Source organism: Mobula hypostoma, chromosome X1 (genome assembly GCF_963921235.1).
Source record: "Mobula hypostoma chromosome X1, sMobHyp1.1, whole genome shotgun sequence".
NCBI classification, from domain to species: domain Eukaryota; kingdom Metazoa; phylum Chordata; class Chondrichthyes; order Myliobatiformes; family Myliobatidae; genus Mobula; species Mobula hypostoma.
This window is the reverse complement of record NC_086128.1, coordinates 37,936,032-37,949,587: the sequence shown is the minus strand read 5'-3', so window position 1 is coordinate 37,949,587 and position 13,556 is coordinate 37,936,032. Positions and strand designations below refer to the sequence as shown.

Genomic DNA, 13,556 nt, shown 5'->3' with positions numbered 1-13,556 from the left:
TGTCTTTGGATTGCGAGAGGAAACTGGAGCACCTGGAAAACCCATACATTCCACAGGAGGGCGTACAGAGAGTCCCTATGAACGACAATGGAACTGAATGAACAACTGAACGCCCGAGCTGTAATAGTGTCCTGCTAACTGCTATGCTACCCTGGCGCTCACACAATAACCTTTGGGCATTCCAGGAACAACTAGGTTGAATAACCAGTGTTGGACAAGGACAAATAATTAGTTCCTTTCATCCCACGGACTGCATCTTCATAGTGCCCATCCAATTTTCATTCTTGATTCCACATATAAACCCTGAGTCTTGGGCTCAGAATTACCATCTGCCAATCCCCATCAGCAATTTTGCCAGCACCTGATCTTGCACTGAATCTGCTGGCTCCTGACCTCATTCCCACATTATCTAAAGTACCAGTCTAATCTATTACCTCCACTGCTTCCAAACTGCAAAGCCATGACAACCATCTGAACTCAACTTCTGCCATATTGCTGATCCAGTAAATCCACTTGGGCCATTAACTATCACACTCAGTTGTACAGCACAGAAACAGGCCCTTTGGGCTAAATAGTCCATACCAAGTGACCCAGTCTCCACAATGATTATCAACTGGCACACTTTCAGCACTGGAAAGTGCCATTTCTGATCACTTGCATGTGGAACACTGCTGCTGCATCCATCTTCAACCCATTGTTTGCCCAAAGGGAGGCAACAGGAAGCTTGGATAAACCAAGTAGAACAAATGAAAATCAAAAGAAACCAGATGCCGGAAATCCAAAATAAAAATCAGAAAATACTGGAAACGCTCAACACCTGCAGAAAGAAATTTTGCCGCCTCCCCTGCTGAGTGTTTTCAACATTTAGTTTTTATTTCAAATATATACAACACCTAATTATGGGAATGCAAGTCATACATTCTTGTTAGTATAAATATTTGTAGTTATTAAAGACAGATTCTACCTCATGTTAAATAACTGAGAAATCCTTCTCCTAAATAGCAAAACAAAAATTGTAATTGAGTTTTTTTAAAATCAAGTACATCATTTTAAAATGAAAGTTAAGTGTTCCATACCCAACCGTGACTTGAAGTTAGCTTCATTTTCCTCTTCAATCTGAACAAGACCAGGCTTCTCAATTAGTGGACCATCATAGGGTAAAGGTGACATGCATGGGGTCATATCTTGGAAATAAAAGCAGCATTTTAAAATTGGAAAGCTGCAATATCCAAAGAAATGTATATCTCAACTCTTTATTTTTTTAATATTTTATAAAGTAACAAGAGATATCCAAGCTGCAGTCTCTTGTACCATTTGAAAAAGCAAAATACTTCATTAAGGGATATCAATCTAAACAAGTTGTTGTGTCCTGGATATCATTTAAGAGCTTGAGTGTTGAAGCTCCACTAATAGGGTAATTGATGGCTAGCATGGACATTGTGAGCTGAAGGTCCTGATTGTGTGCTGTAATTCTTTAAGTGTAGACTACCCTCGGAGTGTTGTGTTCAGTTCTATTTGTCTTGTTATAGGGTATATGTGGAAGCTTTAGAGAGGGTGCAAAGAAGAGTTACCAATATGCTGCCTGAATTAGAGAGCATGTCTGATGAGGAAAGGTCAAGAGAGCTCATGCTTTTCTCTTTGGAGCAAAGGAGGGTGACAGGCTGCTTGACAGAGCTGGATAAGAATGTAAGAGGCATAGATAGAGTGGACAGCCAGTGCCTTTTTCCCAGGGTGGCAATGGAATGGAATACCAGAGGACATTTTTTTTTAAAGGAAAGTTTAAGAAAGATGCCAGAGGTAGTTTTTCTCTTTACACAGAGAGTGGCAAGTGTTTGGAATGAACTGCCGGGCATGGTGGTACATATAAGAAACTCTTGTAAGATGGGTACATGGGAAGGGTTGATCATGCAGGAGGTTAAAAGGTAAGCAGGCACAACATTGTAGGTGGAAGGGCCTGTACTATGCCATATTAATCTATGTTTAAAAAAATTGAAAATTCTCATTGCAGAAATACTTTTAAAAATTACAGCAGAAAAACAAACCACTTAACCCAACTGTTCCGTGCTAATGGTTATGATGCTTGTGAGCTGATCCCCACCTATCTTCATCTATTCATTTCTTCATGTGCTGAAGTCACTTCTTCTTACATGCATCCCTACAATTGACCTCAACAGCTCCACTGAGTAATAAATTTCTTTGTAAATTCTTGTCTCAAATTCCTATCAAAACTAGCTTTGGATTCATTTACAAGTGATATTTTCTTTACATACACAATATCAAGCTTTGAAATAATTTTAAGGAATCCTATACTTAGTTACCCCCCTCAACTTTCACTTTTCCAGAGAAAGAAGCTACAGACCATATTTATTTATTTAGAGGTACAGCATCTAACCTGGCCTTTCCCAGCCCAATGAGCCACACCACCCAGTAACCCATCTATTTAACATTGGCCTAACACAAGACAATTCACAATGACCAATTAACCTACTAATAAGTACATCTTTGGATAGTGGGAGGAAACTGAGCATTCAGAGGAAACGTACCCGCTCACAGAGAAAGACATACAAACTTATTACAGACACCATTGGAATTGAACTGCGAACTCTGACGCCCCAAATTGTAATAGTATCATGTTAACCGCTTCATTCTGTTCATAATAGTTCTTCCACATGCATCCATAATGAATACCAGAACCTCATATCACAGATCTGCAAAATGAATAATTCTAACAAAATTTAAATTGCGTGCCATGGTAGTGGAGCGGTTCGTGTGACGCTACTGCAGATTTCCAGCATCTGCAGTATTTTGTCTCGGTGAAAACCTCTTCCACCCACTAAGACAATTTTACCATGGAACTTTCAGATTAATTTTAGGATTAAAATATGATCAAAATGACTCCAATGCCAGAATCAGACTAAGTTTACGCTTCACAACAATGGTTAATCATGGAGTTGCATAATTTATTTTCCAAATCATCCCCAACTCTTTTTTTTAAAAGGATATTCAATATCTTACCAACTGGGGTATTGTTTGGAACATGTTCCATTTCCTGCACAATATTTATGTCCAACAGTTCAAATGAAAGCAGGTCCTGGAACATCAAGGAAACAAACATAATGAATCTTTAGTGCAGTCATCATCTCACATAGTGCACTCAAAATAAAACCTTTAGAATGAACATATAACTGCATGTGCCAAGGCAGAAAAGCTTGCTTTAAGAATGAACTCTTAAAACTCTTAAACACAAGAGGGGGGTGATTTTTAAAATGGGCAAGTTTGTGGATTAGTTACCATCTTGGATTAGAAAGAGTAACATTCAGCCCAAATTGGAAAGCTAATTCTAAACTACTGAAGTCTGGAATGAGAAGATATGGCATCTGACAACCAAACTGCAAGAGGTGAAATGGCATTGCAAATGTGTTAGCCAAGTTTTCTACTTTAAGTTGCAGGCTTTACAGTGGGAAGCCTAGATTGCCAAGAATCAGTAAACTTCATTGAAGGAAGGCAAGAGCAGTTTTTACAGTACCGAGTCATTTACAACTTTCATAATGTTTTAATTGCCTTTACAATGTTGCTCGCAGGCCAGGAGGTATAGAAGGGCTACTCTCTGGTGTCCAGGATTCTCCTGCTAACAGATGACTTGTAAAACTGCAGCCCCATGGATCAGGTACTCCTTTCCTTCTCTGGCCACACAACTCCTCCTCACACACAAACAAAAAAATCATCACTGTAGGCGAGGCCTTTTCCATACTTAGCAGCTGACAGGATGGCAAGTCTATGATTCAGACTGACCTCCAGCTGAAAAAACCTTTCCAGGATCAAAAGGCATGTCCCGCTGAGTTAAAGTCTCACAGCATCCTAGGAACACTGGACTTTGGGTTTCTTGACCCAAATGATCTCATCTCTGCATAATCTGTCTCAATGAAGTATAAACTGATTATTTTGAATGTGAAAGGAAAAATATACTTTCTATAGTCCAGGTTTTGTGGCATACTATACCTGTGCAGTCAGAAGGTCTACAGATGGCATCAATGTGTAAAATTCCCTATTCTGGTCCTTATGCTGAAGTTTAGGCAACGCTATAGTTGCTGTTTTTGCTGCCTCTGCTTCTTCAATATCCAATGCAATTGGATGCGTCCCAGAGTCTACCATCACAAATGGTTTTTTCTTAAAAAAAAAACAACTTTTAATCAGTTGGGTACATAAAAATTTGCCTATCATTTAATTATGACAATAAATATATTGGATTAAAAATTCTAGATGCCTTTCTTTAAAAAAAGAAACAAATCAACACCAGGAGTAGGTTATTTGCCCAACTGTGCCTTCTCTACCATTCAGTAAGATCATAGTTGATCCTATGCCACTGTTGCCACTCAATGTCTAACTTGTCAAGAATTCAGAAATGGTTGATTTCAGCCTTTAATATATTCAACATCTGAACATCCCGAGCATCAGGGAGATATAGAATTCCAAAATCCAAGACCACTCTCTTATTGAGATTAGACTGCTTAGTTTTAGACTCTAGCCAGAATATATGGCCGTTTTGCATCTACCCCATAATTCCTCTCAACAATTTAAGATTTTTTTCAAAAAATAAAACAATTCAAATGTTAACTTATATTTCTGACAGCCTGTCCAATCGGTTTCAGATTGATGGCCTGTGCAAAATAATTTCTCGAAAACAGTCTGTAATTTCACTGTCACCTGATGTGAATCCACATCTCTTAACTTCGTGTACAGGCTTAAATATGCTGCTTTGTACTCATTCTGCTCAATTTATCTATCATCGTTCACGTACTTTTGAATCCCTATACTTCCCCCGTATGGATACAAAAGCAATGCCTGGCATTCTCTTCTACACTGATTAGGGTTTGAATACTCCCTCACATCATAGTATTAAAAAAATCAAAAGTGTGGCCTGACTGCTGCACTGTACTGTTTCAACATAACTTCTTCATATCTCTACTCTTTTGTGTAACCGTTCAGCATTCCATTTGTTTAGATGAATACTATTCTGGATGCCAAGTGCATTTCATCTAGTAAATACATATTCTTTACAAAGGGTGCAGGAAAGGTTTCAGGAAGTGTGGCAAATATTTTCCTATTTTGAATGAACTTGCATATTCATCCAAAATATCAATGTGCAGCGTAACCTGGAGAAATTGCACAAAAAAAGCTAAAATTTCATTCTGTTCAAAAATAACTTATCCCAAAATATTTTCTACCTTTAAACTTTAGGAACACCCACATTAAGAAAACGATCTAGACAAGGGAATCTACATTGAGATTAGTGGAAAAAAAACGAAAAGAAAACCATAACCAAATAATAAACTCAGCCAAACAACATGGCAAAACCATGTTGTACAAAATATAATGGGATGCAATGATGGGACTATTGCCTTTAGTGACTATTTCTAGTTCTTTCTCTAAATTTTGTGAAGAAGTTTGGAGAGGAAATCCTACAGCACAAGGGATTTAAACTATAGGCAATTTGCAACAGAAATCAGATCAAACCAAATTCTGAAACAGCTCCAATCATGGGATTATTAAGCAAAAATATTTTTTAAATAAAAGACTTCAACCATTTCCAAGCCAAATCAGAGCACTTTGGAATGCAGCCAAGCATTACAAGTGAAATTCACCCATATGCTCAGAACCCCAATAAGTCCCTAACTTAATACTGCCCTCTCCGAAAACAGCAGTGATCTACCAATTTTGTTGCTCAACAGCCCCACCGCGGACCCACTGATACGCCACGGCCCATGACTCCTCCACCAATTAGCTGATTATCACTATTTTGACTCCAACCTCTGCTTCAATCTTCACAATTTATCTCTCTCCCACCCCTCCTAAAACCACTAGATACTGCTTGCTCCTTTCACCCTCGTCTTAACCTAACTCTCTACCAACCACCCTCCAGCTTCAAATTTGTTTGCTGACCACTCCCTTAGATAACCTTTCTTGCCAAACTTTTTCTGAACTATTTTGCCTGCTGACATCTCCCACCCCACCTCATCCACTTGTCCAAGTGCCAATTTGATTACAGGCCAAAATCAAACTATAAGCTACCAGTCAACTCTTTCTCCTGATGACCACTTAATTTCCCAGATGTAACTTAATTCTGGTCAATATGTTTACAACAAGTGAATAATATCCTTTCTGTAGTGTCAGGGACCTTGGGCCTCTAATACTAGTGAGCTTATAACAGCAAGTGTACTAGAATTCCTAGGCCAATCAGTTTTAACAAAATGGAGCAATCAACAACCAATTACATTATTAAAAAAATTGGTTATCAATAAACAGGTAGAGTACTTTAAAGGGGTACTTTAAAGTCAATTAAATCTAGCTTTGAAGAAGCAATGAAGATGCTAATTCAATTGCTGGTCTACAAGAGTTATCTTGTCTCTCTTAATTGTTATTTCCTAATCCTTGCTGAGGATGTGAACCTTACTGAAAGAGAAACGGCGAGAGTTATAAAACGTCCCAACACAAAGTCTGGGATAAATCAATGGCTTGATGTTTATGGATGGGGCTCCCTCTGAAGGGACCAGACTTCCCAAGTATCATGGAGCTGTTCCATGATCCCTGGTGAATTTCCAGCAGAATAATTTGACATAAAAGAACAAGGCTCTTCTACCTTCAGCAAGAAATAACATTAAACTGGAAGTGGGGAAGATATCTTTTTGAACTGAAAGATCTTACAGTGGCTAATGGGGACATTGCACAGACATCTACTAAGACCACTGGGAACTTAAACTCCCAAAATCCCCTCCACCAACTGTAGAATGATGAATGCTGGTATTGAATTAATGACACCAATGTCCAGAGTTCATTTAGAACCAAATTAATTTGAAAGCACCCACCCAAGAAGGAGAAAAATACAGCCAAATAAATCAAGGGTGCAACTGCCTCACTCACACTGGGAAAAAGAAACATACAAATTTTGTCCTTCATCTTAGCTCATATGAAAAATAACCGTCTGGTGAAATTTCTTAGTCCTGGTAACAATAACACCACTGTTAACTGTACAGAGGGAGAATAAAATTATAATAGGCAAAACAAGTTCTTGTTAGTAAAACTATTTTGAAATGTCAAATTATTTGTAAGATCGTGCAATGAGAATTTTGGCAACAAATCATTTTGTCAAGGCACATAGATTCTTTTAAGCACTGCACTTTTATTTCACTCAAACATGCCAAATTCTACTGTAGTTATCATTACTGTGGCTTCTTCTTCTGGAACAGGTTGATCCTGAGTCTCTGAAGCCAAGTGAACTTCTTCCTAAAGAAGAAAACATCCAAATTTATTAACTTCGGGGAAATTCAAGCAGGATGTAACTATGAAACTAGACAAGGGAGAGCCAGTGGATGTAGTGTACCTGGACTTTCAGAAAGCCTTTGATAAAGTCCCACATAGGAGATTAGTGGGCAAAATTAGGGCACATGGTATTGGGGGCAGAGTACTGACATGGATTGAAAATTGGCTAGCTGACAGAAAACAAAGAGTAGCGATTAACGGGTCCCTTTTGGAATGGCAGGCGGTGACCAGTGGGGTACCGCAGGGTTCAGTGCTGGGACCGCAGCTGTTTACAATATATATTAATGACTTAGATGAGGGAATTAAAAGTAACATTACCAAATTTGCCGATGACACAAAGCTGGGTGAGTGGGCAGATGCAGTTTAATGTGGATAAATGTGAGGTTATCCATTTTGGTGGTAAAAACGGGAATGCAGATTATCTAAATGGAGTCAAGTTAGAGAAAAGGGGAAGCACAACGAGATCTAGGTGTTCTTGTACATCAGTCACTGAAAGCAAGCATGCAAGTACAGCAGGCAATGAAGAAAGCTAATGGCATGCTGGCCTTCATAACAAGGGGAATTGAGTATAAGAGCAAAGAGGTCCTTCTGCAGCTGTACAGCGTCCTGGTGAGACCACACCTGGAGTACTGTGTGCAGTTTTGGTCTCCAAATTTGAGGAAGGACATTCTTGCTATTGAGGGAGTGCAGCGTAGGTTCACAAGGTTAATTCCCGGGATGGCGGGACTGTCATATGTCGAAAGATTGGAGCGACTGGGCTTGTATACTCTGGAATTTAGAAGGCTGAGAGGGGATCTTATTGAAACATGTAAGATTATTAAGGGATTGGACATGCTGGAGGCAGGAAGCATGTTCCCGCTGATGGGTGAGTCCAGAACCAGAGGCCACAGTTTAAGAATAAGGGGTAGGCCATTTAGAACGGAGTTGAGGAAAAACTTTTTCACCCAGGGAGTGGTGGATGTATGGAATGCTCTGCTCCAGAAGGCTGGAGGCCAAGTCTCTGGATGCTTTCAAGAAAGAGATGGATAGAGCTCTTAAAGATAGCGGAATCAAAGGTTATGGGGATAAGGCAGGAACTGGATACTGATTGTGGATGATCAGCTATGATCAGTGAATGGCGGTGCTGGCTCGAAGGGCCAAATGGCCTACTCCTGCACCTATTGTCTACTGTCAGCTCATCATCATTTACTGAAATAACTTCATGAAATAACTCGCTGGAATTTAGAAGATTGGGGGGGGGGATCTTACTGAAACATATAAAATTCTAAAGGGAGTGGACAGGCTAGATGCAGGAAGATTGGTCCCGATGTTGGGGAAGTCCAGAATGAGGGGGTCATAGTTTGAGGATAAAGGGGAAGCCTTTTAGGACAGAGATGAGGAAAAACTTCTTCAGACAGAGAGTGGTGAATCTGTGGAATTCTCTGCCACAGGAAACAGTTGAGGCCAGTTCATTGGCTATATTTAAGAGGGAGTTAGGTATGGCCCTTGTGGCTAAAGGGATCAGGGGGTATGGAGGGAAGGCTGGTACAGGGTTCGGAGTTGGATTATCAGCCATGATCATACTGAGTGGCGGTGCAGGCTCGAAGGGCCGAATGGCCTACTCCTGCACCTATTTTCTATGTTTCTATGTTTCTATTATTCTGAGCCAGGAATTCTCAGGTTTAATTTGATTGTGATTAGGTCTGCCATGGAGAATGGGCAGATCTATCAGGATGACAGCAGATCAGAGGAAAACTATATTTTTGCTTAGGCTTAAGACTGCAGTGTATAGGTGAGAAAGAACAGAGAGGTCATTTGGGATAAAACTGGAAAATCATCAGGCCTCACCCAGAGTCGTGCAAAATAATCCACACAGTTAAGCAGGGAGACAATGTGAACAAGATCAAGTAGTACAACGTAGATTTGAGTTATTGAGTCAGTGTATTCAGGTGTCAAACACAAAACAGATATTCTAGTTATAAAATCACATTATAAAGATATCCATGTTAAAACAGCTTTGTGTTAAAGTTTGAACAAAAGTGCACAAAAATTAAAATCTTCTAGCCAATTGGGCTTAAGTACCTACTTCATTCAACTTACCTGATTTTTAGGAAACCTTACCTTTGGCGCCAAGAAAGAGTTTGCCTTCACATCTGGGGTCACATTTGCAGCTCCAGCAGGTAATGGAAAGTCAATAATAATGCTGCACCATACTCTAGGCCCAAACTGTTCTCCTTTATGAGCCAAGCGCCAGTGAGAAGTATAAGTGCCTTCAGAGTCCGGTGCAACAAATTTCACTGAAACAACACCAATCTCTCCTGGTTGTAGGAATGGAACAGATACTTCCTTTTTATCAGAGGAAGCCTGGGTGAGATTACCCCACATGAACTGGAGCTATAAAAATATGAAAAGAATAAATACAAATTAATTATTACCAAATAAGTCTCACACAATTTTAAAGGAAATACCAAGGCAAATTTTAATGCAGAGAAAAAAAACCATATTTTAAGTCAATAACCTTCATTCACATTTAATAGCTGTTGTCCTTACAAACTATTTTGCAACCTTCAATTTCATAAACATTCAAACAAATGACCAAGACTTTGACTTTTAACTGCTATCAACATTAAACCACGAGTTATCTTTGATATCCAGTTGCAATTTATCATTAACATATAGTTTATGAAATTACTACCAATAAAGAAATTACTACATATCCCAAACTCCATACACTCTATCTTAGGCAAACAACATCTTAGTAAGCCCTGTTAAGCCCTCTCAAAAAAATTTACATTCTAAAACATTTATTCTTCTCAACTCTTAAGGAATGAACATCGGCCCATTCTGTTTGAGAACCAAGCATCTAGATAGATTCTCAAGATCAATCAGCTCCTTGAAAGCTGAGCCAAGAAATTCTTAATCTCCGACTCAACTAAACTTCATCCTTCAGTCATAAGGTCAGAAGGGTAAACAAAATAATGAATCATTGAACTGTAGGCTCCACCAATGGCTCAGCTGTGAGCAATAGGCAAGGAGGAAGCATCAATATTTATAACAAATAAATGGAACAGATATAAACAATATACAATGACGAAGCATACCTATGAAAAAACATTAAGAGCTTACTGCTCAGAAGGCCAGATACTGATAAATTAAAATTGACTTCAACATTGATGCTGTATTCTTACTCTATCCTTTGTCTTCTGATACCTTGGTTGTAACTGATAACTTTAAGCACCATCAGCAAAATCTCATCAGATCTTCAGATTATTCACTTTGACTACAAAGACTAGCAATTACCCTTATTCCATTTTTATCAGCTAGTTATGAGTGCAAGCTAAAATCAAAACAAAGTGAAAGGCAGTTATTCACTTTTGTGGCAGATGTCCAATTAGCAGTGCCAGTGTTTTTCATTCGCCACTGCTTGACAAATTTGATTGCTGGCTGAAGATGACTACCATCAGGAAAGTTCTCATCCACAAATTCAGCACTCAATGTTGACACAACAGGCCTGTAAAAAAATATTAGCAATCAGAGCAAGAAGCACAAATAAAATTAAAGGATATTAAGAAATAATATTTACAATAGACAATAGGTGCAGGAGTAGGCCATTCGGCCCTTCGAGCCAGCACCACCATTCACTGTGATCATGGCTGATCATCCACAATCAGTACCCCATGCCTGCCTTCTCCCCATATCCCTTGACTCCACTATCTTTAAGAGCTCTATCTAACCTTTTCTTGAAAGAATCCAGCGAATTGGCCTCCACTACCTTCTGAGGCAGAGCATTCCACAGATCTACAACTCTCTGGGTGAAAAAGTATTTCCCCCAGAGAGCAAAAATACCTTTGAGCATATTTCCAAAGATCTAAATAACACTTATCCCTGAATGTTGTTTATATAACTTGACAATTTCTTTTCCATAATTTCCATGTTCTCCATTACATTTATTATCAACATATGGAGAACACAGAAATTATCTGCAGCATATGTTTGCACAAACTAATACTTCATGTCCTACATCTATTGTCAAAATGATTTCTTAGAGACACCCAAGTTGTGTATCGGATAGTCAAGAACTAACACAAGGTACATTAGCAGTAGCCATATGGCCTCTTGAGACTGTCCTGCTGGCTGATCTCAACATTTTCTTACTGCCATAATCTTTAATTTCCCTTTACTCTATAAATCTGTCCACGTCATCTTTGAATATATTCAATTATTCAGTGACTTCCAAATTCCAACGATTTATGACATTCCCTTTATTTCCATCTTAAATAATAAAGGTTTATTCTGAAGTTATATCCCCTAGTTCTAGATTCTGCAAGAGGAGTTACTTCCACTTTTTATATACACTGTAAGATCCAATTTTTTGCAAACCCTATTGAATACAAGTGCATTCCTCATAAGAATCTACTTAACAGAACTTTCTAACTGTCTCCAATACAAATACATCACTTCTTAAATCAGCAGACAAGACTGCAGCCGTTACTTGAGGTAGGGTCTCACCAAAGGCCTATACACTTGTAGCAAGACTTCCCCAAATCTGTATTCAATTCCTCTTGCAATAGAGGACAATGTTCCATTTGTCTTCTTAGTTGCTCACTTACGTGGTTACTAACATTTTGTTATTCATGTACAAGGCACACAGATCCCCAGTACACAGCATTCTGCTGTCACTGCATTCAAATAATATACCGCTTTTCTACTTCCTGGATACCTTACATTTCCAGTTCCTTCAAACTCCTGGACATGTATATGCAGATCACTAAAATGTGTACCATTTCCTCATGAAAACAGAAGCAAAAATACATTTATCACACTCTACCTTTTCTAGAAGAAAATGCTGCATGCTACTCTTGAAGAATTAATGATCCTTCTACTTACATAGTAGAAGTGTTCTGGAGTCCTTTAGGCCCTCGTATGGGTTCACTTAATTGTTCCATGACGTGTACACCATTCCACTGCAAATGCTTTTTCTGAAGTTTTAGCTGCTTTTTAATCTCCTTAAACTCTGCTTTGCGTTGTCTCTTTTCTGCTCGAAGTCTTTGCTTTTCAGCTTTTAGAAAAGTTTTATCTATTTGTTTCTGCAACCTGAGTAAATTAAAAATTTTGATTCACATTTTATTATGAACTTTTGCCAAAATTGGGACAATATGGTAATCTGCCTAATATTGTGTTGGAGAAATACTAATACATAAACCTTAACTGTATTCAACAGGGTGGCGAACCTATGGCACATGCTACTATTTTGTTGGCATTTGACATGTAGTGCCGCCCCTTGATTCTTTAAACACAACTCAGAATAAAAAGATGCATAATAATTATCTTTACTGTCAAATAAAACAACAAAAGATTTTTTAACAATCCAAGAGCAGTGAGATTTTTTCCAGAGCAAACATCACATACTGGTTTGGCGCTAGCTAGACGGTTAGAACATGTGATGTTAGATACGTTCTGAAATCTTGCAGACCTGGTGTACACATCAGTATTTGTATAGTAAACAGTTACAAAAAACAATACTATTTAGAATTGATGATAATTCTCAATTCTTTTAAAAAAATTAATGATTTTTGAACAGGTTTTATAAAATACCTGTTTCACCGTCTCTGTTATACCTTTATTAGTAGTAAAACAATAAATACATGCAAATAAGCAACAGGGCTCATCATTTTTCTTTTAAAAAGTCCATAGTTATTGTTACTAATTCATTAATCAATAATGATCGCTGCTTGAAATTACCAGGACACACAAAAGATTTCTTTTTAAGATTACTACCAATTTGGGCACACGTTCTCAAAAAGGTTTGCCACCCTTTTAAATAAACATCTTGCAAAGACTTTTAGACAAAGATAATTTATTTGACTAATTTTAAAGGGATGCACATTTTAAAGCTAACTGGAAAATCAACAATGAACCAAATGAAGAACAATGTGTGACCTTCCAACAAACTTCTTTCACAAATTAAACTGTGAACCTAAATTAGATTACAGAGCACAGAATGTGAAACACTAGACTTAAATATTCTCAAAATTGTAGATGTCCAGTTCACAGTTTTCATTTTTGCTACTATAATTTATTTGTATGAACTATAAATAACTGCTACTGCAAACTCTATTAATTTGAACTCTTTCTCTCTCTTTTCAGGAAGATATGATCTGCTTCCTCTCCAGTTCCACAGAGCTGCTATAGCCTTTGTAGGACCCAGAAACTCTGACAAAGGTAAAGCAAAAGGGGCTTGAAGGCGGCAAATGGGTAGT

General features: G+C 38.3%; 1 protein-coding gene across 3 annotated transcripts in view; it reads right to left on the bottom strand.

Annotated features, from left to right (window-relative positions):
• The window catches only part of nbr1a (NBR1 autophagy cargo receptor a), a 51,914-nt gene that overhangs the window by 23,352 nt on the left and 15,006 nt on the right, over window positions 1-13,556 (bottom strand). For 2 of the 3 annotated variants that reach the window (XM_063037250.1, XM_063037248.1), the window contains exons 9-15: window positions 12,184-12,390; window positions 10,669-10,807; window positions 9,418-9,690; window positions 7,222-7,281; window positions 4,000-4,167; window positions 3,016-3,091; window positions 1,077-1,184 (exon numbers count right to left, since the gene is read on the bottom strand). In XM_063037250.1, coding sequence (XP_062893320.1) covers window positions 1,077-1,184; window positions 3,016-3,091; window positions 4,000-4,167; window positions 7,222-7,281; window positions 9,418-9,690; window positions 10,669-10,807; window positions 12,184-12,390 — 1,031 coding nt within the window. The remainder of the gene's footprint in view (window positions 1-1,076; window positions 1,185-3,015; window positions 3,092-3,999; window positions 4,168-7,221; window positions 7,282-9,417; window positions 9,691-10,668; window positions 10,808-12,183; window positions 12,391-13,556) is intronic. The other variant, XM_063037249.1, reaches the window with a different exon arrangement.